This window comes from Temnothorax nylanderi, unplaced genomic scaffold (genome assembly GCF_030848795.1).
Source record: "Temnothorax nylanderi isolate EJ_2023f unplaced genomic scaffold, tnyl_v1.0 TNYL_tig0104_pilon, whole genome shotgun sequence".
In the NCBI taxonomy this organism is placed as follows: domain Eukaryota; kingdom Metazoa; phylum Arthropoda; class Insecta; order Hymenoptera; family Formicidae; genus Temnothorax; species Temnothorax nylanderi.
The window spans coordinates 467,475-493,176 of NW_027249166.1; the positions used below are offsets into that span (position 1 = coordinate 467,475).

A 25,702-nucleotide genomic window follows, 5' to 3' on the forward strand; every position below is an offset into this window, starting at 1 on the left:
ATGTAAACGTTACCATTTAGATCTCACCGCTGTTTATTTACGACTGTTATCGGATTATCCGGAGAAAGTGGCGGACGAGTAAGAGCTAAATCCGCTTCGTCGTCTCAAGGAACGCTAATAAAACGTTTGCTGGACCGGCTCGCGAAAGTGTTCCAACTGCCTTTTTAAACCCAAGTGGAAAATTGAAATTTTCCCTCGACGCGCACCCGCGCGACACTGATTCGGATAAAAGTCTGCGTCTCTTTTGTGAGCGGCTTCCACAATTTTCTTATCAGACGCACCGAAATGGAAACTGTAGATAGAAGATTTTATTTGTGCTGGTCGAAATATTCCTATACAGAATTATTATCGTTCAATCAATCATTACGATATAGCATTATATGTAGCATTTTTATAAAAGTTAACATTGCTGAGCGCAATCTTCCTTCGCTTATACAAACAAGGAACAGTAGGAAACTTTCCTATACTTTAAAATAAACTCACCGATTTATGTTGATAACTCCCCATCGGGCTTGCCATGGACAATGGATACAGTTTCTGACAGAACTTTTTTATCGCGAGTGCCTGACTGGCCTCTCTAATCCCGGGAGCCGTGTCTCTTATCGCGAGCTGTGTTGCGCGCGCGTGATTTAGGAAGCTCGTCGGGAGAGCTCGACGAAAGTGTAGGTAGTGGGAGAAGATCGTCCGAGGGCGATGAAAAACGTCGGCGAAACTTGAAACGATGAAAAATCGCCGACTCTCCGGCCCGGAGAATTCGCGAACTCGCGTTAGCCGGATGAACTTCGCCGGGCGGCGAGTCGGCGAAATATCCCCCCGTCGCGTCGTTTCCCCATCGAAGCGATGTATCTTCGTTCGCGAGTACCCTCGAAAATGCCCCGCGAATACCCCGGTACTTATACCGGAGAGTCTATGCTGATGTTTGGACGTGATATCCCGCGCCGAAGATGATCCGCGAAAAACAAGGGTGAGAAAAATCGCGGTATCGTTTATTATGGAATTTTTGGAGCAACGATAAATTTATCTTAAATTTGATCCATCGTGCTTATCGTCGAATCCGACAAGGTTGGATTTATGTTGGTTGAGAGCGATTTATTTTCCCGATCTTGGAACATTTTTGATATTTCAAAGCAAATGACGGCCTCGCGATTTAACATCAAACAAATTTTTAACTCTTAATCGGAAGTGCATCATGTATACGAAACGTTTATCAATTTTCTATATTAAAATATGACATTATTTTTAGGATTTTCCAGATCTCTTAATCAATTATATTCTTGTATCCAGAAATTTTGTTGCTTTTTAAATAGATATGAAAATAGCTATAAGATAAGAATAAAAAAACCACCTTTTTATCCATTCGCAATTATTTTCTCCTTATTACATATCAAAATCTCTTTACACGCGAGATACACTCGGTAAAATTATACATTCTGTCACGATTAATACCGAATCGTTTGTTTCCTAGCATTAACGATGAAGTAAAAAAGTAAAAAGCATTCAACCCTTTACGAGTCCATTTACGAGCGCAATTTCGAAATTCACGAATGACGAGGTAGCTATAAAGTTCCGAGAGAGCGCAGTCGGCTGCTATCAACCCCCGAAGTATTGTTTCTTCGTTTATGCGTCAGGCATCCCCTGAACTGGCAGACGTAATCATCCCTATTTGACGAATTCCATGCTTGTATGTTACGCTCAAATATAGAAATTTTATTTTCATGATGTCTTTTTGTGGCAGAAATACAGGGCGATATATTCACAAAGATGTAGATATTTACAATTTACATTTATAAGAAACTCGGTTAATTCTGAAAAATTTTAAAAATTTATTTATACTATTCTTTTTCGTTAAATATATATTTTTAAATATATAAAGCTCGCGAATTTCGAAGAATGTTTTCCCGACTCAAATCTATTCGTTGATTACGACGTGACATTCGGGAAGACCATTTTTCACGGAAATATCTTTCCGATCTTCGATCGAATGAAACGCTCGACAGACGTCGAACATGTTATTCCGAATGATTCGGAACAGAATTTCTACGAGAAGGGAGAGAAAGAGAGGAATTGTGATATCCCGTATATCGGAAGCTCGCGGGGCGGGATGATCGATAAGTCTCGATCGCGCGTTTAACAGCGGCTGGTGCAGAGCCTCGATGAGAGATCGCCGCGATTCGGCGTGACTTGCGAAATTTCGGGGGAAGGACGAAATAGCCCGTCGTTATCTCGACGATGGGAATCGATTATGACGGACGATCCCACCGCCCGGTCTGGCACGGGACGTGTATATTTTCACGCTCATGGAAAATCTTGGACAGCACGTTTATGAAGGATGACGGAACACGCGGGCGGAAAGAGAGATCGATTAGTCGCCCTTTGTCCCGGCTCTCTTTTCCACGGAGGGAAACGCCGATAAACGTCATTCAGACGCCCCCGTACACGGTACATCCATCTCCTTTAGCCGCGAAATATGACGAAGCAGACGCGTTATTTTTTCACTGGCTTAGGTGAACCAGCGTTAACGGTTGCTAATAGACTTTTCTTACGAAAAACAGCTAATCAGAATTCAGTGATTTTCCGCGCGAGAACGCAAGCCCGCTTTTTAACGCGTTTCATTTTTTACAACTCACACTTCTGAAAAGAGGGTGAATCATGTCCCCGATAGAACGTAATAGTCGACTGACGGAAAAACGCCGTGAAAAAAATGCTTGTTTGCATAACATTTACACGGATACGGTGAAAATATATATTACTTACACAAATGAAACTGATATAATAAAATTTTGACGAAACGCGAAACGTCAACATGGTCTCAATGGAAAAATTCAACGGAAACTAAATATGTAGAAAAAACTTTTTTACACATATTCGCATTTTTGCTGTGAAAAAAATTCCCTGAAATTATAAAGTATTTTTTTTTTTTAATTTTAATTGGTAAACGGGTTTCTCGTTTAGAGACGGAGTCAGATGTAATAAAGCAACTTTGTGCAACTGTGTATTTTCAGCTTTCAAGACACGCGCTTATCGCTTTCCGACAGTCTTAGAAGACTCGACCGAGGGTTCGGTGGTCAAAGTGATATTTCCTCGACACACAGCTCGAGCGCGTTTCTCGCGTTTTTGAAATTTTGACGTTATTTTTCTGCGCGCTCGTAAGTTCAGGTTGAAGAAAGTCGACGACGCGACGACAGCAACGCGATAAAGGCCGGCACGAGAAATTTAATGGAAATACGTTCGCGCATCGCGGATACGCGTTGGAAAGCGCGCGGAAAGGCGCAAGGTCGTGCGCGCTCGAGCCCGCGGAATAATTTCGGGAATATGTTTCCGCCGAGGGTTCCAATTTGCCGGTATATCCGCGCGCGACTCGCGCCCAACTCGGCGAAGGCGAGTTTTTAATTAAAAACATCACCTTCGCCGGTATGTATATACGCGCTTGCCTACACCTGTTACACACATCACGACGAAGTCGCTGTGGGTCTCGCGAAATTTACCGTATCCCGGAATTCGGCGGAAACACGTCGCGCGTCCGAAAAACACGTCGACGTCACGTAGCTGACGTTTCGTTCGGGTTCGCGCGCTCAATTTATGACGTAAGGGGGTAAGTGCAAATTAGAATCCCGGGGTGGCTTTTACCGCCGGGCCAAACTCGCCGTTCTGTATTTAACGTCGATAACAAATACAAATCCTCGCGAAATTGCTCGCCGGGCTCTGTTCAGCGGCGGCGGAACGTAACGGGTAACAACGTAATTTTCTCGCGCGATATTATGCGGCGATAATCTGCAATAATGCGCAAGACGGGGTTCCATTAACCCACAGCTTGCCCTCGCGATGCCTATCGATGCCACATTCATCACGTGTTTCGCGCGAGTTAATTTGCTCGCGCCAGAAACAAACGAATAAACATTTTCAACGATTAGATAGAAAAAGATCAACCATTAATAAGCCTAATGAGATCGTATTTATTTCGCGAACGTCGAAGTTAGAGAGCAGTATTTATTTCTGTCATCCATAAAAATGATAAAAATCAAGTATAAAAATGTCCGAGTATTTATTAAAAATATAAATATACAAATTAATGTATCTTAAAGAATATAATGAGTTTTTTATGAACACAAAAACTGAATTATTTTTAAAAACTACTCATCGCAGAAAATCCGATAAGTCCGAGTCTCGTTGTCTTCATATTTGACACAAGTACCTATCACGAATCACAGACACGTTATGCGGTCTCAATGGGTTAAAGATGATAGAAACAACTTCTGAATCTCGTTTCTTTCATTCTTTCATCCGCGTTCCGATGATCGATGATATCACTTTCAGTTCGATCGCGATAAACGTGGCATTGGGCTAATCGTGACAGCCTGCAACGACGAAATTAATGGTCGCTATTCTTCTGGTTGATTTGACAATTTGTATTAATCGTCGGGAAAAATTGGGATGCTACACGTTCATCGCTCAATTACGATTATCCCGGTAGAACTCGCGCTTACACTTTTGGCGATCGAACGATAATAGGCAATTAACGTAGGGGCGGAGCGCAAGTTATTTATCACCTTCGTAATCGAGCACGCACGTACACCGAGCGGATCCGACATGCCATGCCGATTTGCAGGCGTGAAAAAGACGAACGGCCGATGGGGGGCAGGTGGCGGCGGAACTTTTATTCCCGTCGCGGTCTTAAGAAATCTTTCCGAGATCTTTAGAATACAGTTGGGAGCACCCGTGTCGGTTCGCATCTGCGAGAAATGGATCGACTTCCTTCCTCACGCCGCCACCGCCGCCGCCACCGGCTTGGACCATCGTATCGCGCGGCACTCCGGCGATTACGCGAACAATAAATCATGGGACGCGCAGGCTGTTTTAAATATTATTAATGGTCTACAGACGTACAACGATGTAAGATCTCTGTAACGCAGGAGGATAAATTAATATCTGATACCAGCTGCAATCGTCTTGCAATCCCAGTACAAAATACTTAAGATAAAAATACACAGACATAATTTGTTCTCTCTATTGTTAATATCTTGGTAATTTAAAAAACCTCATTGTCTAAGTTATTAATTTAGTTGAATCGAAAGTTTACTTAAAATGTCCAACATTTAACAGTTATATGGAAAATAATGGCGCGTCTCTCTAGTTTATGAAAAAGTGAATATCAAGTTAGTTAAGTAATATTTTAGGAGCAATAAGGCAATAAATATAAATTTTAAAATATTACGCAATTTAAATTTTATAAAAGAGATGATATAGGCTCATTCCCGAATAATTCCGCAAATTATTCGTGCGTATCTCGTACAGCTTCGGGCAAGCTACGACGGTAATTACGCGAAATATCGGGCTTCTCGCCCGGATAAGCGCACGGCTCGCCGAACTTTCCGAGCTCCTCTCGTCCGGGAAGAACTAAAACTCTCGGGACGATATCTAATGGTCGACCAGGGTGCCGACGAATGCATCCCGTTTCTTCGTCGTCGGGCCGACGAATATGACGATAGGAGTTGCGCGCGATTTCCACGAGTTTGCCGCCGGAGAGAAGTCTGTTGACGTAATCGGAGGAGATCCAGCAGCTCCCGACCGAAGTTTTCGCCTCCGTCGTCCGCAAAGTTCGCGTAATTTCGCCAACGAAATATTCCCACTCGTTCCCTTTAATTTCCATTATTCATTTACCGGTCGTTCAAGAAGAAAGAGACCCCGAGGAAGTTCGGGGATGCTTATCGTTCTAGGTCGCATATTCTCGTCCCCGAGAAGTTCCTCTTCGTCGAGGAGGTGATCAGGAGGGACAAGTTGTTCGATCATTTGCGCGGGTTTGTTCCAAGGTCGCGAATGTAATACGCCCACTTCTTCGTACGAGAGCCTCGGGAAGAGAGAGGCGAGTTGAATGGCAAAGAGATCATTTGTCTCCCTAAAATCTTTCTTCTTTAAAGAGACGTCATTCCTAAACCTTCTAAAGTTTGTCTTCCTTTCTCCTTTCCCGGAAAATTTTCTCTCAAAATTTCATTGAAAACTATCTAAATTTTTATTGAAATTATTAACTTTTACGCAATTTTTTTTTATGCAATACAAAAGGCGCAATTATTATTTCAAACGTAATGTTGCATCAGCACGTGACTGTATCTTGCTGAATATTTTATTCAGTCAGATTATTGTATCGGAACGTACTCTGCAGGAATATGTATATGGCGTTTGTATTCATTTATGCGTAAAAATATCTATATGCGTCAAGACTGATCGTCACTCGACCGTACTCATCACTCGTTTCACGGTCCATCTCGACCGTAAAACATTCAGTTGTGATGGTAATTATAATGGTAATGGGAAATGTGATTAAGTCGATAACGAAATGTCGCGCATAATTATTAACGTTACCGCGTTTAATGTCATTCTACATGAAATTATTGGATTTTCATGCTGAACTATTGGTGCGCATGATAGACACGAAGATCGATCGGGATTTATGCGGCATCAATATTTCGCAGTGACTGCAGATTGAATCTTTCCTCCTCCCGAATGATTAGTAGCGCGTAATTGCACGTTCCCGTATTCTAATAAATATAATATCGCTCACAAATATTGTAAATTCATTCTAACGTAAAAAAATACAAGAGCGCCAGCAAATAGATACAAAAAGAGTCCCGTGGACGAAAGAAAAGAGAGTTTACTGAAACTAAAGCAACAGAATCCTTAAAGAATTTAATCCAAGTGTTTCTCTGTCATTTCCTTTCCCCTCAATGTATAACAATTTACAAGAAAATGGAAAAATTATGCACGCTAAAACGACTCACCTAATAGCGTTGAATATCTCGTGGAAGCCGGTGCCCTGATGACTGGCAACATCACACGTGGGCAGAGGATGCAACAAGGGCAGCCGATGACAGAGCACGCTGTCGCTGTTTCTCTTGCTGCTTCCGGTGCTGTCTCGATCCCGATCGTTCTGGGGCAGAGGTCCGTTGCCGGTATTGGGCGCCGGGCCCAGCCCTAGGCCCAGGGGAAGTCGCGGTAGAGTGGCGGGTCGTGTCAGGCTGCCGTAAGCCGTTAGCGCGCCCCTGGGTAAGGACGAGTAGCAGCGATTCAGCGGTAGGGTGCCGAGGGTACTGGAGGCGCAGCCACTGCTACCGGAGCCGGAACCTGAACCTGAACCTGCCGTAAAATTACTGCGTCAGGATGATATCGTCGAAACTTTGTGACCTTAAAATTCTAGGTCAAAGCGAGTTAAACGAAGAAAAGAGAGAGAGAGAGAGAGAGAGAGAGAGATAAAAAAGAGATAAATGTGATGTAGGGGGAATTAAATCATATTATGTAAACTCTCTCTCTATCACTATAGAGATGCGAAAGGTAAAAGAAGATATTCACAATGTTTGATATTCGTCGCAGAAATACTCTACTCGGAATCAAATATTACAATGTCGTGCGCAGCGCGAAGAACCATGTTCTTCTCGTGCGATTGGTTTGAAGGAAAAGTTAAATAAGTCCGCGCGAAAAACCTTTATGATGCGAGGGGGGGGGGGGCGAAAGACGGGGAGGGCAGCGCGAAATTGAAAAGGCAAAAGACGGAGTTTATGGAGGGTGATTTGTTCTTTTCGTACGAGCGAGCACCGTGATGACGATACGTAACTTTTTATGGAGTAGATACCTCACACAATTTCCACTTGTCTTATCGATAGTAACCTTTACCGGAGCGGTATACGAAACATAAACGGTGGTTGCCGTCACGAATAAATTTGTTTAGAAGCTTCTTTATGGTACAGCGGCAAATACACTTCTTGGCCACGGATGAAATTTAGTAATTCCGTGAGCGCGCAGTATCGCTATAGATTCCTTCGGTCTTCTCTTATATAAAATGGAAAGAGTCAGTTTTATATAAGTATCTTTATTTTCACATTTTTTCGCTAAAGTATATTAATTTTGTTTATATAATATGTAAGATGAAGATAAATAATGTTCCAAGTAATGAAATATTGAATAAGTAGTTATTTTTAATAATTTAATAATTAAATTGTTCGTAATTAGAAATTTACTCTATTGGCATCTTGCTCTGTTTTATAATTCTTTATACATGTAATTATTTTGTAAAAGAAACAAAAATTTTGTATACTATGCAATAATATAATAAGAGGAAGAAACGTAATCTATAATATTTTTAAACAAATAATCTCTAATATTTTGAACCAAAAGACACGATACTATCGCAAGTAATTTGACGAAAAAGTAAAAGAATAAGTGGGTAGCAGCGAATTCGAGTATCAAATCCTATAAGCTTCTCCGTTTACCGGTTTCGTAAAGTGGCACCGATCCTTCTCGCCTCCCGGTCGATTTATCGAATCGGAGCGCGGATTTCGGTTACAGAGCGAATTTTATCAGCGTTAAACTCGTAACCGCGCGGTAACGCGTTGTTCTGTAATCGGGCCCGCTGTGTAACGCGATCAATCAACGGCAAGCCACGTAGGACGAGTTATCCGAGCGGGTAGTACACCGCCACGTACGATAATTGTGCCATCGCGTCCGGCGCATTGCAACGAGCGTTTCGTAATTACTAATTAAATTAGGGTTTGTTTATCGCTATTTCGCGAGCGCTCTGCCATCGCATCCGTCTAGAATTGCAGTCGAATGCAAGTATAGTAGCAGTGGCGTAGAGAATCCCAGAAATATTAAAATGTTACACCCTCCCTTTAATTTCGAATAATATATTTTACATTATACTATTGTTAATCACATCTCATTTCTAAAAAAAAAATATTGAAAATATATGTCATTAAAATTACTGTGATATATTCTGTTATACAAAATATGCAAAACAAAAAACAAAAGCGAAAGCGATGGAAAGCGTGATTGAAAAAAAGGGTGTCATAAATTTTAAGGAAGTTGCTAGTTAGAAAAATCTTGAGATTCCAGTAGCGTAAGGAAAAAATAAAATCTTTTCCTTTCCGCAAATGCAGTGGATATGTCTAAACCTGAGCTACTTAAACCAGTGCTCTTTCTCTTCTATTTTGCCACCCGTAGCTGCCTGTAGCTACGATGCTGGCAACTTTAACGTTGCTGCGGATGTTCAACGAGAGATGTGCACTGTTCGAGCAAGCTCAAATGCGGATTCCACGGTACGGGTTTGAGCACTTAAACTCCTTTTTGGACGTGATCTCATCCGGGACGTGTATATCGGTCGGGGAAAATTAGATGTACGGGAAAATTCGAGGAAACTGCCACGCGAGATCCACGGTGGATATTAATTCGAGACGCTCGTCACGGCGCGTTGCTTAATTTCGACGAGAGTCATCCGTCACGGCAATATTATTCCGGATCGAACTAGCACGTCGCTCAAGTCTCCCGATCGATCCTTTCCCCCCCGTTCGATTTTAGAATCTTTATACCTTTGAGTCTGTAGCATCCTGTCTTTTAATCTGAAGTACTCGATCTCTATAGTTCGTCGAATTTCCGAACTAAACGACCCTTGGATTCTTGAATCCTTTAGAAACTTGACACTTGAATCCTTGAGAAACTCAGGCCCTTGGATGCTTAAACTTTTGCTTTTTTGAAGCTTCTACGTCTCAGCAAAAACATAAATATGCGGCAGACACTCGACAAAAATATTCTCCTAATTTCTTTTCATCATTTATTAATTTCAAGCAACAATACACCGCAGCGAAAGAAAATTACTGTAACTTCAATCCTCGTGGCAAACACTTTTCGCAAATTCGACCCGACGACAATAAACAACAGCAGAGAGACGATTTAGTCGATTGGATTTCAATGCGCCGTATATCGTCTCATTCAAAGTTTTCTGTTCGTCTCTTTATCCGTACAAAACGTGTGCTTGGCCCACCTCTTCTGAATTAATTATATTCCGTCTAATCGGTGACGAGAAAGTCGTGTCCACCAGCCAGCAACGAGGATTTAAGTCCTCGCTCGCGACGGGTAGACAGTATCTCTTCTCTTCTCTTCTCTCTCTATCGCGTGCATAGTTTCCGGAGAATTTCCAAGTTGAGCTGTTATAATAAGTGTTAACTTTTGTTCGCGAACTTCACACGAACTTCCATACACTTTCTCGAGCATGTGCTTAGACACGCGCGATGCAAATGTGTCGTTCTTCCTCGTCGTCGTCGGCGTTGTCGAGTATTAAATTGATGGACACCGCCGGGACACTGTCGAAGTTTTGCGTAATAGGAAGTTATGTCGTAACTGGAACGTAAAATCGCGTTACGTCACGCGATCATTCGGACGATGATTAAGTCCGAGGTTAGCGAACTCGCGATTTCATTAATAAATCATCGATGACACACATGAAGTGATTATGACGACGTTAATTAGGTTGATACGTATTATGACGTCAAAATATGTTTTGTGTTAAAGTACCGTGAAATATTACGGCATTACGCCGTGAATGTATGTAATTTTATCTTATACATTTATAATTTGTAAAATTTACACTTTACGTATTTATTTAGGCGCGAATAAATATTTCATGTGCTTTCTCTTATTATTTAAAAGGATTGTAGTGTTTGTCGACTTGAATAATACTGCTTTTGAAATATCGTTTGTTATTATTATATCTTAATGCAATATCTCGACGGTAAATAATAGTGCGTAAGGCGCAGAAGTAAAAGAAGACGTTCTTCTTTGTAAAAAAGTTTCGGTATAAGAGAAATGTTTGATATCGCGCGTTTGAACATCGACTTGACTTATTATCCGACGGCGTTATAAAGCCTTTTCATATCAATTTATTTGAGCGTTTGATGCAGAAGGTAAAGAAGAAGCTTAAGCTTCTTTTCATTTTAAATACCTTCCGCGCCTCTTCTCTTTTTTCAAGAATAGGCTGTAGACAAAGATTATAATCAAAATTAATTAAATAAACTTGAAAATGTTGTTTATGTTTATTTAATTCAAAATAATTCTAATGTAATTAATGTATAATATGTAATTAACGATAACAATCAAGTTTTTTAAATATTAATAGACTCGAGACGGTTTTCTGTTAAGCAAGCGAATTTATAATTTCACGAAGAGATATGGAGAAAGAGAGAGAAAGAGAGATAGAGGGAGAATTAATTGATTAACGAATAAATTAATTTGTAGAAAGCACTTCAATAACATGGAATTGAGTTTTTCATAAAATTAATTATATTTCTACTATATTCGTACATTTACTGTTTGGAGAGGGTTTCTATTATTACCTCTCTCATATAAAAAAAGAGAAAGATGATAGAAATCTCTAGATAGAAAGTTTTATTAGGTTCATTAAAATTCGTTGTCTTTCAATGTTTCCAGATAACGGGAAAGAAAGTTTAATGTAAACCCATTTATTCTCCCTATCCGAGAGACTCGCGAGAATGCATAATTCGATATTAATTATTGTCTCCTTTATGCGAAAAGAGGTAGATATTTCTCGCTACGTTGTACTAAACTTACTTGATCACGGTACAGAGGCGGGGAAAGTTTTTGCCCTTCGATCGATCAGCGCGACTTGCATCGCGTTCATCCGCTCGTGTCGTGCCAAACTAATTATAATAGAGTCCGATTGGTGGCGGCGACCTAGTTAGGGCGATCGGTAACAAGGAGGTGACGTCCAATCCTTTCGATGGGAAAAGCAATTTCGCGATGCCGATAGCTTATGCTTCCCCTCGACGTCCAATTTACATTCATATTCCCTAACGGCGCAAACGCTTTTTTGATAATATAAGAGAGAAATAATTATAGTTGCTTTATTACTGTTTTGAAAAACTCGATATTTTTCTTATGTTAAACTCGGAATCCTGACTATATATAACGAGAAATTGGTAACAAATAGGGAGCAGCAAAGGAGATTGTAAAAATCGTATAAAGCGTTAAATGTCATTCCTATAATTTATTAATGTAAAAGGATTTTAAAATTATCTTATAGATTTATTTTATTCGCCTTAGACGTTCATAAATTAGCAGTCTCATTCCATGAATTGATTTCCATCGATTATTCAACAGCTATTATTCTATATTCTTATTGTAGATATTAATTATGTATAATCCTAGATTTTTATCCTACCATTCTATTCTTCTAAGAAGTCATTTGTTTCAGATTAAAATTTAATATTTCTTTTATTATATATTTTACACAGTTTGGGAGATATACTTTTTCAAAAGTGCTGCTATCAAATACTCTTTTTATATTAAACCCTTCGATTTTTACGTACAATCCCTTACAATTTTTCCACTCCATAGTTCTCGTAATCGCGATTTCAATTTTTTACGCGGTGCGACCAATAGTTTGTTTAAAGCAATCCGGTGAATTTACGATACTGCTGTTACGCGTATTGCTTACAACAATGGCCCCCGAAACGATTCAATGTTATCCGAGGCGTTTTAGCGTGATTGGATGCCGCTGGCCGGCGAGAAACCGACCTCGACGATCGGGGAAAACGCGCATTGCAGCGAACGACGATGCAAAGCGATTTCGCGACTAAGATGAGAGAGCGGAGGAGGGAAGGCAGATTAGAAAGGGATGCCTGACTAACGTGATCCTTCGGGCGTAACGTTACTCTCTCTTTTGAGAACGAGCGAGCCGCAGATATTTCAGGAATCCTAAACTTAAATGAGAAATTCGAGAGATTATTTGATTATACCATAATTCCCTTTCAGATTTCGAAGAAATTAAAGAGGATTTTTGTGATTTTTACTAAAAAAAAAAAAAACTTTACAACTTTTAAGCGATATCTATCCTAATAGTTCAATGCTACTTTCTAGTGAAATAGGATAAACTTTTTCACCGCGTACTTTTGTAAAACTGCTACTACCAATATCGAGCTTTCGTAGCGAAAGGACCGAGAAAGAACTTGAATAATTAATCCCCAATATTTTGAGCGCGTTTATGATAATTATAAAGTAATTATAAAGTCAGTAAACATAAAGTATATATATAATTCACCCGCAACCTTAATGAATACGCATATATTGAGCCGCGGTCCATGTGTTTTAACGGAGTTGATAAGCAAACTCGCGCGCACTCCCAATTCCGAGCTAACATAATAATCGTTAATTACGCAGACCTTACACACAGCTCGAAAGTTGTAATGGCGCTTAGTTTCGTTTGGAGCCATTTGCGCGACCGAAACGTGGGGCCATTAAAAAAACTTCGGGATTAACACTGCTGCGCGGTTGTGATTTTAAACGGCGTATTATTCCGCCTAAGGCAGATAAGATCGCAATTGAACTACCAAAAACCGCCCAGATAAAAACGCCATTAAATTGCCCTGTAAATCGATTTTCTTTTAATTTCGGAGAGAAATTAAAACGAATAATTGGACCGCAAACGAGTTCAAACAAATGTAAACAAAGTTAACGAAATATATGCAATTCGACACCTTAGTATTTTAACAGAATTATTTACCAAATATCGCATTATTAATTTAACCGGGCGTTTGTTTAATAAAACGCGAACCTCGACCTTTTTTAATCAAACTAACTTTTTTCGCTATATATTTATATGAGAACATAGCACCTAAGGGAATAATAAAAATAAGGAATGTATAGCACCTAAAGGAATAATAAAAAATCAACTCGTTTTTTTAATTCATTTACCGCGAGATGTAATCTCCGATTATACGAGAAACTTTCTATTTATTATTTCACGAGAGTCTTTCAGCTAAGAAAAAGATGATCGAGTGGGCTAGCACGGTGAAAAGCGATTCCTTCGGGAATCTGTGAGCAATCTTATAGCACGGTGCAAAAGTCGCGAGCTGCCTATAGCGAGACACTCGTAAGTCCGATCGATTGTCAATTTCGCGGGAAGACAGGATGCAACGAGCTGCTCTTACTTCGTTGGGGCCGAGCGATTCTTGCTCGGTCTTGTAAACGGATTGGCTTCCCCCGAAGTATCCACCGTACTTGTAATTGCTCCTCTTTCGAAGCTGTGAAATAATAAACCACCGGGAGAGAGAAAATCTTTTATCTGCATGCGCGACCGCGTATGGATATATTTATATACGCGGGCTATCTCACGTTCATTAATATTTTACTATTCTGGAGATCAATTAAATTTTAATGTTGAGATTATAGTTTTCGAATTACGAGCCATCAAACGAGCCAACGGTATCGCATAAAGTTCGCGTGTTTAAGCCGATAATTACGCTTATATGTGTACCAATCTGTCATCGGTTATTGATTTTCATAGCTTATAATATTGACAAGTTAATTATTGCAGCAAATTTATCATGCAAATTATTTAATCTTTTTAATGAAAACTTGAATAACTGATGTATTATTCCATTTTAAAGGATTGATAAATTGTAATATTAAATATATGCTTTAAGTTTGAATAAAGCTTATCTTTGTTCTGTGATCGGAAAATAAGAATTATATAATCCATTATTATCGTTTCCATTTTCTAAAAATTATTTAGTTTAAATGGTAATAAAATTTTACTTGATTTCATTGATTTTAATATATCGAAAAAAGAAAGATAAATCGCCCGATTTTTCTGTGGCAAATTCATTTTACTCTATTTATTAAAAATCACATATTCTATATAAAAATTTCATATAATATAATAATTATAAATTAATTCACGCAAATACTTTTTTAAGCACGTTAAGCTAAATTTTATTATTCGAATAAATCTAAAAATCATCGTCATATATTTCTATAATATAACGTTAATTTTCTGTTTCAATTTGTTAATTTCGTTCCTGCCTGATCATCATTGACTGTCAATTGTCGTTTCGATTCTTGCAAATACCGCGGGCCTTTATGACGAATAAATCGCATTCCAGTCCCAGTCCGTGTATCCGTGGGCAAATGGCGCGACTTGAAGTTTCGGAAGGGCCAAAGTTCGTTTTAACATCGCCGCAACTTTCGGTCACACGGATTTGTCGGCGCGATTCGCGTGCTTCCGTTCCGCAAGTTTCTAATTCCGGAGTCGGGTTAATGGCGAGCGTACATACGCGACAATGTTACTTTTGTCGGACCGATGTGACTGTGTCGACGTAGTTTTCTCGGCGACGTGTCACCGTTGTCGCTCCTCTGTTGCCGCGGTCGGATTCGTTGACAACGATTCAACCATTATGGGACGTAACCCTGACAGAACCGCGAAATTACTATCCTATATATCTACGGAGAATTCGCTAATTTCCTATTAATACTTTTTGAAAAGAACTCGCTCGTACTTGGAGAACATTCGAAGATATAGAGAAAATATTGTTAGTTTTATAAAAAAAATTCCCCTTACTTATATTAAATAATAAACGCAAAAAAATTTCGTCCTGAATAAAAATTTTTAAATTTTACTCATGCGTTTCACATGCATATTATATTAATTTATGGAAAGAAATTGTGGCATGCATCTAGAATGACTCTTTCGCCTTTTCTAATTGTAAATAGATGTTTAAGAAAGGGCGCCCAATAATTTCGATGCAGCAAGAAAAAAATGTTTTACTCTATAAGAGGAATGATTCAATTGCAAAGAAAATATTTGCCTAAGCCGATAAAATATAAAATGCGGTTGATATTGTGGAAAATTCGTGGACGTCAAATAACGATAGGTATGTACCATGTGTTCACGCTTCGCATCAGTCGGCAAAGCTCGCAATTTTGTCGACGCGATTCACCACGAAATATGCATGCATCATGCTTTCGATATACATATATACGTATGTAATGTAAATCGTGTCCAGAGAGCTAAATTTTTTAATTAAAAAGATGGCCACACTAAAATGGCTCTCTACTCGCAGCTTTTATTTCAACATTTTTTTATTTTTACGATTTTTGGAATCAAATCACTGCAAAGCAGAAATAACATGGGTAAAGAATGCCTATAGCTATATAATCATTATCCATTAAGAACAATAAAACAATACAACTGGCAAATAAATTCTTTAAACAATTCTTCATTTCACTTTTTTTGGGCAGAAATTTCAAGATAAAGATAAAAGATAAAAAGCAATTAATATTGTCTCGATAAAAATAATTCTTCATTATCTTAATACAAATAATTCGTAATTTTTCAAATATCGGGGGTGTCTTGTATTCATTTATTCGAAAATAATCACGAATCTAACTTCGATATTTAATTTTCGGAAAGTAAGCATCCGCGGAATCGCGCCAACGAATCGAGGGCAATAATGGCAAGGTTTTACCCATACTGATGCCAGAGCTGGACGGATCCTCGTTCTTGGCGCCCCAGCTGCCGGCCAGGTTGAGCGCCAGCAGCGGCCGTTCCTTCAGCAGCTCGGCGACCGATGCCAGGCCCTCGCATCCGCAGCCTAAATGGGGCAAGTGCAATGCCTGCACTTGAATGCAGTCGCGAAGTGCCTCGCAGACCCGGGACACTTGCTCGCCGGACAGATTCATGTCGAGCACCAGACGCGACAGACTGCCGGAGGCGTGACTCAAGCCGCGACAAAGAGCGTTCACCACGCACTCCAATCTGAAATCAATCGCGTTAATGACGGCGTTAATGGGTCACTTAGACACGTTCTCGCGTTTTATCATCGAATTGCGAGAACGTCAAATAATTCTCAACGAGCGCGAATAAATAAATAAAATAAGAAAGAGCCAAATATACACAAAAATTACAATTGAAATAAAATAAAACATAGAGACATTTATCTTTGAAGTCAGAAATATATATGTGAAAAACTAATGTTGAGAAAATTACTTTTTGTCAGGCAAATTAATAATTTTGTCATTAATTACATATTTTCTGAAATCAGAGATATACATGTAAATTACACTTTTCGTGATGAGGCTCGGCGAATTGATAATTTTGTTGTTGAACATATAAACACCCGCGCAGACATATGGCGGATTATATAATTTGTCCGTCACAAACTACAAACGTTTTTGGAACAAACTTCGCATACGGATTATGCATGTGGTATCGGTTTACTCGGGAAGTGCGGTTAATATTGTAGCTGTTATGTACATTCGAGTTTGAATTATATGTTAAATGAAACGCGAGCGAAGGGAATTTCCATCGGCGTTACGTTCGCGCCTTTTATATTCCGGTATAGTCCGGAAAAAACTGCAGCGGATCTGACGCGCGTGATGATGCGAGGGATGAAGGGCGGGAGAGAGAGAAAGAGAGAGAGAGGAAGAGGGATGCACTTTCGGAAAGCTCGCAAGACGCGCGGCTCGAACGGATGCTGCGCCGCGCCCGGCGGATGCAGCCGATGTAAATTCGGTCGGTGTGGCGAGCTAGCGGCGCGGAAGTTCGGCGGACTCGTCGGCGAATATATTTATGCATATGTAATGTACATTTCACGCTGTCTATTCGCGCGGCGGTTATCCCTCTGGCGCATCTGGCGCACGCGCGCGCGCGTGTAGATGCGCATTATGCAAAGTCCCAACGCTCCTCCTCTGGGAAAACGGGTAAGCGAAAGCCTGGATTTTCTCGCGCATGGTACGCCGACAACGAGAGAGCGGGAGAAGATGCTCGCGTTGCACATCCCGATTACTCCCGGTACTCGAAAATTGGCCCAAGTCAGTAGCGTAAGTTCTAACTAGCGCTTAGAACTTCCCTCTCTTCCGCGAAGTACTGTAACGGAGGGAGATGAGGAGGGCTCCTTCATTACCTTATCACTTAGATAACGTGTTATTATGCTTTCCACGTCTTTGCGCTGTCTAATATTAACAGGAATTAGTAATAGTAATTATCTAAATTAATAACAGTAATAAAAATTGCAGTAATGCACAAATGCTATACATGTATATAAATGTAGATAAAAACAAGTGTAGATAATTGCTATATTTAATATTTAATTGCTACAATTAATCAATAAATAACACAAGATTTTTAACAAAGATATTCTTTCCATTTTCCTCTGCATTTTTTCGTTTTTTTCTTTTTTCCATACGTTTTACTTCTTTCTCTTGATTGTTTTATTATTCGTTTTATTAGCTTTTCTCCGTGAATATTTTTTAATATTTATCTGTTCTTTCCCGTTATCTTTCTTCGCTGGTTCCTTTTCCCTCGATTTTTGCCTCTCTTTTATAGGGAATTACATTACTGCGACTGAAGCTTTCTTCGCGCGGAATTGGCCGTTCCGCATTCGAGACGTGAGAGAATTGCGGCCGAAGCGCGCGGAAGCAGCGCATTCGCGAAAAGCGCGAAAGCAACGGCTAACAATAAGTGCAGTTACGGAAAACGGCAGGCAGCATTCTCGTAACGCGTGGATCGTAATATTAATCGAGTATTCGTTCTGCCTTCCGACATCGTCGGCAAGTACGCGGGAAGAATTCGTATTTAGAAGGCGCATCACAGCAAATGTGATAATCCGCCGCATTTCACGCGAAAAGGGAGGGGGGAAAAAAGGAGGAAAACTTTCACGGTGCAACTTGGCCACTTTGTATGGTAACTAGCTTCAAACACGCGATAAAATATCGCGAATTTCAGAAATTTCACTCGTACTGTCCATCTCTCGACAATATTTGGTTGCCTAAACAAGTAGGATCCTTTAATTTAATAATTTTTCAACAAAGATACAAAAAGAGAAAAAATAACTGCAGGCAAGATTATATAATATAAACTATTTTACAAATAATTATCTTGAAAAAAAGAGAGAACAAATTACATTATCGCTTTATTGTTTGTCAGATGTACTTTTGCTATTTCTATTATAAAATAAAGTAAGATAGATATGATGATATTGAGATATTGATAAGACCGCATCATGCTCGATTGTGAGTTCTATCTTGCAACACGCGATAGCTTCAGTATAGTATATAAGAAAGAATGAGCTCTCCTGTGGAATATTCGAGGCGATGCAGATGGTCTGATCGATTTCCGTCGTCCGAATAGAAAAGATAGACCAGTAATATCGATTCTCGCGAGAACACCTCGCACCTCGCGAGAACAAAAGTGAACGATCTACGTTACGGAAAGGCGAATGGATAGAATGGAAGGGTAAAGGGTTCGGTGATGTAGAGGTGGCGGTTGAAACAAGGAGAACGTTTCGACACGAAACAATGAGCTGGCGGCCGCATCGTCGAGAGCGAGGTTCTCCGAGGCAAATGGTAGGTGTTCGTCCCCTTTTATTCCTCTGCCTCGCAGTTGCATCGCGGAAAAGATACCGCTCTCGTGGAGCTTGAAGAGACTTCAAGAAGGGCGGTATATATTCGCGTTGGGATGGAAAACCGAGACGACGAAAAGCAGGAGCGAACGAAAGCTCGGCTTGCGAGCGTAATCGCATTTACCGGAATACAATGCGGAGAAGAAAGATCTTTCGGAAAATACTTTTCATGTTGCGAGTATTTGGAAAGATATGGCTCTCTCTCTCTCTCTCTCTCTCTCTCTCTCTCTCTCTCTCTCTCTCTCTCTCTCTCTCTCTCTCTCTCTCTCTCTCTCTCTCTCTCGCTAAATTCGTAAGACGAGAATCAGATCTACGTCGTTTGCAAACGGTTTGGATTTAAGCATTAAAAGCATTTCGGTTCGGCAAATCTCGTTTGGTCCAGCAGTTAGAAATATATTTGCATTTTTGGACGAGAGAATCGAATATTGCATGTACGAGAGAACGTGTCGAGTGAGGAATAAAATCGTGATATATATATATATATATATATAACGGCGGGGAGAAAGTCTCCGGAGAGAAAAGCTCGGAGCCAACGGGATAAAACCAAAGAGATTGAAGCCGTGAGATTCAATAAAAGAGCGCGAAGCGGTAAAAAAGAGAGAGAGATGGCGAGTCCGGTCGCAAGTTAAAGCTCGCGGCGCGTCGTTTTCTTTAATTTTCCTTCGTGACTTTCTCTCCCTCTCTCCCTTTGTCTCTTTTTCCACTGAATTTTCTTTCGAGAATTTGCAGCTGCCCGCAACTCTTTGCAGAGAGTGCACTCTCGTTCTTACGTGCCGTTCGTATTCGTAATAGCCTCCTTTGCCCCTACCCCGCCAAAAAAACAGAGAATTCGTATCACGTCCGGAATATATAATTCGAGAAAAGCGATATATTGTCTGAAAGAAAAATTTCCCGATAAGGGTAAAGAGGTGCCTCTTGACCTCCAAGGTTGAATGAGATTGAATTCTTAAACGTTACGAAGGCAAGACAGTTTCGCGTTTCGTTTGCAAAATTGAAATCGTTGACAGATCTTTTCTACTGGACTTCGTCTCGCGAAATCGGCAATATTTATGTAAGACACTACACACTAGAATATAATTAAATACATTTTGCACGAAGTCGTGTGTTACAAAATACGTAAAGATGGATTTAAAAAAATTAAAAGAATAATCTAAAATAAAATTAATTATCGAGAACAGAGAGTTTGAAAAGAAAGAAAGGCAATAATAAGTTAATTCGCGATAACATATCCTGAAATCAAACCGGCATTTCGAATTCCACGCGTCCGCTCAATCTCGAATTCGAGGTCGGCGCGACGGTAAGTTCATCGGTGAATCGGGTTCATGAACCCGCCCGTAGAAATACTTTCTCCGTCTCCACGGGGACACGGAGAAAGGGAGAGTTAAAGCGTCTCGGCGGAATCGAAAAATATAAAGCTTGAAATAGGCGAGTATGACGGCCGAGAGCGCGCATAAAACGGGGGAAGTCGGTAAAAAGTTCGCGTTAAGCCGAGGGAGCGCGAGCAAGAAATTAAAATCCCCCGCGAGAAGCATCATGGACGAAAAACCTCGAGAAGATTGCGTCAAAAGCACCCTCGCATGTACTGCGTATATGCAATCACATGCTTGTGCATCTATTGTGCGCGCAAATGCGTAAAACAGTCTTATTACGCTCGGTGCAGCGGCAGCATGAAAAATGCGGGAGTATGCAAACGAAATAAGTTAATACATGGAACTTTCGCCCATGTACGGTAAATTGGTAGTTTAATTATTGTAATGTAGGCAGCGCACTCGGCACATTTGTAGAGCACGAGCGAATTCGGTGGTAAATCTTTTATTCTACAAAACCACGAATTATCATCCTTTAATAACACGAAGAAATTAGACGACGCCACGATTATTTTTATTTCAATTTAAGGAAGACCGACGATAATGGCTTCCACCAATTTTTTTTTCGCGGCACCCCGGCCATAATTATTACAGTTCTCATTACGAAGCCATCGTTGAATTTCTCACGGGATAAAAACCAGATCGAGACGATATTCCTCGGCAAAATTTTTCTCGTTCGCGAGCGAGCCGGGCGCGCTGCAAAGTTTGCGAATGTACATTCGCTCGATTCTCGCAAGGTAAACACGCTTTTTCCACGTCTGCCATTTCTTCGTTTCCCTTCGGGCAAAGACAAATATCCGCCCGATGGACCCTTTCGTCGCCCTTCGTCGCGCGACAAAACAAATTTCTCAATTTTGACGTCTCCGTGTGAATCGCGCGGGCCCAATGGAAATTTTGGGGAGTGGTCGGCGGGCTTAACGATAAATCCCGATGATTTATACTACGTTCACGAGCATGTTGCAGCAACGGCTAATATTTTAAAATATTTACAATTATTATTATGTACAGAGACAATGTATATGGATTATGACAAAAATGTAAATAAATACTGTTAATAATACTGTAACGTATTACAAACTCAAGAAAATTTTTTATCTCGATTAATTGATTCCAAATAAATGACTCATTATTATTTTCTAAAAAGCTATGATTCTTCCCTTTTTACAACCGACGACATAAATCTCGATAGAGAGATTTATTTACATAAAGATTAAAATTTTTCATTAATTTCGCTATCCTACTTGCCTTCCTTCCTTTACCTTTATATCTTTCGACGTAGAAATCTAAATATAGATCTCCGTCCGTTTTCTCATCTTTTGCGCTTCTTTTCGCGGCGCGAAAGAGCAAATATCCTCATTGGCCGCTTGTCCTGGCCAACCTCATATACGACCGAGCGGACAAGCAGACTTTCTGTAATAATTCTTCGTCGTCGTCGAAGCTATCGACGGCGCCGTATCGAGCGTCCTCGAGGTGCAATAATGCCGACACATTCGCCTAGGCTCTTTATCCTTCGAGCTATTGAGTCACGCAAGTGGATCGATGCGATGAGTTGTCCGGTAAAGTGGTCCGGTATTTTTCAACGCGGAAAATCGTCCTTATAGTCCATTGTTAATTGAGAAGTTTCGTGGAACAATAGCGCGGGAATTTTAGGTCAAAATTCAATCGTGATAAGATAAAAGATTAGTAATTAAAATAAGTGAAAAGAAGCAATAAAACGGCAATAAAATTAGTAGTATAAAGGAAGTAAAAAGATATAAAAAATTAGATAAGTGGGGGAGGGGGGGGGGAATAATTAAACGGATAGATAAAAGAATCAAAATAAAAATATTGCACATAAACTTCCCGCCCGTATACCAATCTTGGTAACTCAATTATGTAATAGAAACCGGTCTGGCGCGTTATACATAGTTTATTCTCCTGAAGCGCGCTTAGCTACAATCTCGCGACTTGTTCGTAACTTGCTATCCTCGGGGAGATCGCGACAAGTTGAAGAACGATTTGGAGCTCGCTTCGCCGAGTGGGTATATCTGTAAAACGACTCACCTATCATGGGCCGCCTCCTCGAGACAAGTGATGACAAGCTCGAAGTCGTTGAGCTTCTTCTTGCCGAGCACGCTCTTCAGGTGTCCGGCCAATCGCTGCGCCTCGTCCGCGGGGAACTCCTGCCCCAGCAGAGACGTGATCCTGACGAGTTTGACGCTCTCGTTGCCGGCGAGCGCGTCGAAGAAATCGTCGAGATATCTCGGATCGGAACCACGTTCCACTTGGAATACGACTTCGAGCGCCTCGAGCGTGCAAGCGGGACTCTCGAGGATCCTGGCCCATCCCTCCAGCTCCAGAGGGGACGTGTGCACCAACGGGGCCGGGGGCCGTTCGTTGGGCGCGGGCCCGAATCCGGGACCCGCGCCGACCAGTCGGCAGACCGCCGCGATGTTGCCGTCGGACGCGCCGGCCGCCTTCAGCAACGAGAACACGGCTCTGGGCGGCACTTCCAGCGGGCACAATTGATTCAGAATCAGGTGGGTCTTGGGGCCCAGCAAACCGGCCAAATGGCCGATGATGCCCGAGGGTAGGCCCTCCAGTTCGCGGCGCAGGATGTTGGCGTATTGCGCTACCGAGGTGAGATAGTACGCCGCCAGAAACTCCGCAACCGCCACATGGATAGGCGTGTAAAGGTCCGGCTTGCGTCTCTGACCGAAGGTCAGTCCCCTCGTGAGGAAGCCGAGTCGAGTGACCTCGATGCCGCCACCCCGTGCCCTCAGCTCGGCCTCCGTGTAACAGCATCTGCTCTCCCTTAGGGCGGCCAGGGACACCTTGCCGAAGTCTTCGAGACGCTTCCTACAATGGCCCGGGATCTCCTCGTTATAGGGAATCGGCGGATCTAAGCTCCTCTTCACGATGCACTTCACCGCCGCTTGCACGAGGGCACTTGTCTCGGTCGGCAGGCTTCCGGAGTCCTGATAAGGAAAATCGTGCTCGTGGATCAAGGTATTCCGTATAATTTTCTAGGGCTTTCTATCTTAATACGTTGTCTGCATCGAAAAGTGAATAATTTCTACAGAATACACGGAGAGAAAAAGAATTTTGCAGTCGCAGCAAAACTGTTGCGTATATTCGCGATGTAAAAGCAATCATATTTTGTTATCACAATTAATTATCAGATATTATAGAAGAAATTTTGTCAGTAAGCTAAAAAAAATTATTGAATAAAATTGTTCGTAAAATTGCTAATTAAAAATTGCTATAAATTCATTTTATTGTTGGAGATAATATTTCTAGTAAACGTAAGTCTTCAAATAAAATTAATAAAAATTGTTTGATATTATTATAATTCATAATTTTTATTTTATAATCTAATAGGTAATAATCTAACAAATTTTTTTGATTTTATAATTATGGCATTATATAATTTGCTAATACTTTTTCATTAAGAAGTAAAAATACAGTTCTGATTTAGTTAAGATTCTTTATATCGATATTTGTGATGAAAAATCTCACCTGGTATAAGCAGCAGAGCATGATCCAGCCGAGCGGATGCTGGCCGAGCTGCCTGACGGATTGCGGTTGCACGTTGAGCGCCTCAAGGAACTCGCAGGCCTTCTCGGCGATGTCGTTGTGAATGAAATAGGCCACGCAGAGTCGCTCGACATGGGGCCACTCGAGGCCAGCCAGATGAATTCTGCGTTGGACCAAGGGCGCGAGGGTGGTTGAGTTGCTGGGCGAGCACGTGACCAGTATCCTGGCGTCCGGGAACAGTCGTCCCTCCAGCAGGTCGGCCGCGTCGCCGAGCGACGCCCGGCCGCCCACGCACTCGTCGTAACCGTCCAGGACGAAGAGCACGCGGTCCTCCATCAGGTGAAGGGTGCGCCATACCTGGGCGACCGCGTCGCCCAACGCGGACGTTCTTGGAAACAATTCTCGCGCCAGATAATTTAGGACCGGGCTACCGCGAAGCTCGCGCAGCGGCACGATGAACGCCAGAGCGGGTCCGTCGCTCTGACTCGCCCACTGGTGCAGTAGTCGCAGACAGAGTGTGGTCCGGCCGCTTCCGGGACCACCCTCGACGGCGACGCGCCGCGGCGCCTCCGACACGGTACCGTCGCTCAGCTGGAAATCATAATTTGTTTCGCGTAAACAAGATGTAACAAAAACTAGAAAGATAGGCTTAACACCTTTGGCAAAAAAATGTCGATCACTATGCTTTTGTCAAGATTATTATAATCAAAGTACAGTTGATGAGGAACGCAGACTCGTGCAAGGTGCTCGGTCCATTCGCGATCTATCGCTCAAATTTTAAAAAATTCTCGATGAGAGTTATCCAAAATTTAATTTCAGCAACAAGAATAAATTGGAGCATTTCACACAGCGTATTAGAGAAGAAAGCGGACACGTAACATTAGTATCTCGCTTTAATTTACATTTCACGTAACAAAACGCGAAATGCAGCGTCTGTGTAATAAAATAAAAAATGTTGCGAATTACACGCAAAATAGAGCAAGCCTGTGACAAGCGCCCATCCACGTGGACTGCAGATGTAAGACGAGAGTAAAAAGAATTAATGCGATGTTACGAGTTACGAGTCGTTTCTTCATGTAGGGGAAATTCTCTTTCGATCGGTAGAACCGATGACACGAGAATAAAAGAAAAAAGTTCGGTCACTTCGTGATCAGCTTCTCAGATACTTCTCAGTTTCCCGATCTCGGTCTCCGGTCAGCCAATTAGAACCTAAAACCTTCCCCGCGAACCACTAATCCTCTTCGATAGATCAACCGTCGTCTGGGACTTCGCAACACTTCGGACACCTTATTGCCTGTTACACGTGAGGCATTCGATACTACGTCCTGCAATCTCGCACCCGACAACATTATGGCAAAATGTTTTCCCCACGAGAATCGATACCTTCCCCGAACGCTTTCCTCTGTGTTTGCAGAGTTGCAAAATTTTTCAAGCTCTCAAATGTTAACTTCTATGTTATTGTTAAATGCGTATAGTGTCAAATTATACTCAATTTGAGTCAGTTTTAATCATTCCTATAGGTCGTTACTCCCATTCAATATATCGTTAATTTAACTAAACCAATGAAGTTAAGATAATACTCTTTTGTGTTAAAATAATAAATTTCGACACACACGCATGATCGTTAAAAATAACAAGGTATTGGTTTAAATTTCATTCTTTAATATTTAACCGTGTATAGGGCTCGGGATTGAAGTTCTTTCAGAACAAGATTCCATTCAACTGGATAATAACGTTTCATTATTATATTCGTGTATTTTTCATCGTTATTACAAAAAGCTCTTTACTCCCGATGGTTTACAG

The 25,702-nt window shown here is 41.2% G+C and overlaps 1 protein-coding gene across 5 annotated transcripts in view; it reads right to left on the reverse strand.

Annotated features, from left to right (window-relative positions):
- Nucleotides 1–25,702, reverse strand: part of LOC139775735 (uncharacterized) — a 163,730-nt gene that overhangs the window by 32,411 nt on the left and 105,617 nt on the right. For 4 of the 5 annotated variants that reach the window (XM_071711981.1, XM_071711983.1, XM_071711979.1 and 1 more), the window contains 4 exons: nt 23,882–24,490; nt 22,427–23,340; nt 16,083–16,372; nt 6,774–7,128 (listed from right to left, as the gene is read on the reverse strand). In XM_071711981.1, the coding sequence (XP_071568082.1) occupies nt 6,774–7,128; nt 16,083–16,372; nt 22,427–23,340; nt 23,882–24,490 (2,168 nt within the window). The remainder of the gene's footprint in view (nt 1–6,773; nt 7,129–16,082; nt 16,373–22,426; nt 23,341–23,881; nt 24,491–25,702) is intronic. The other variant, XM_071711982.1, reaches the window with a different exon arrangement.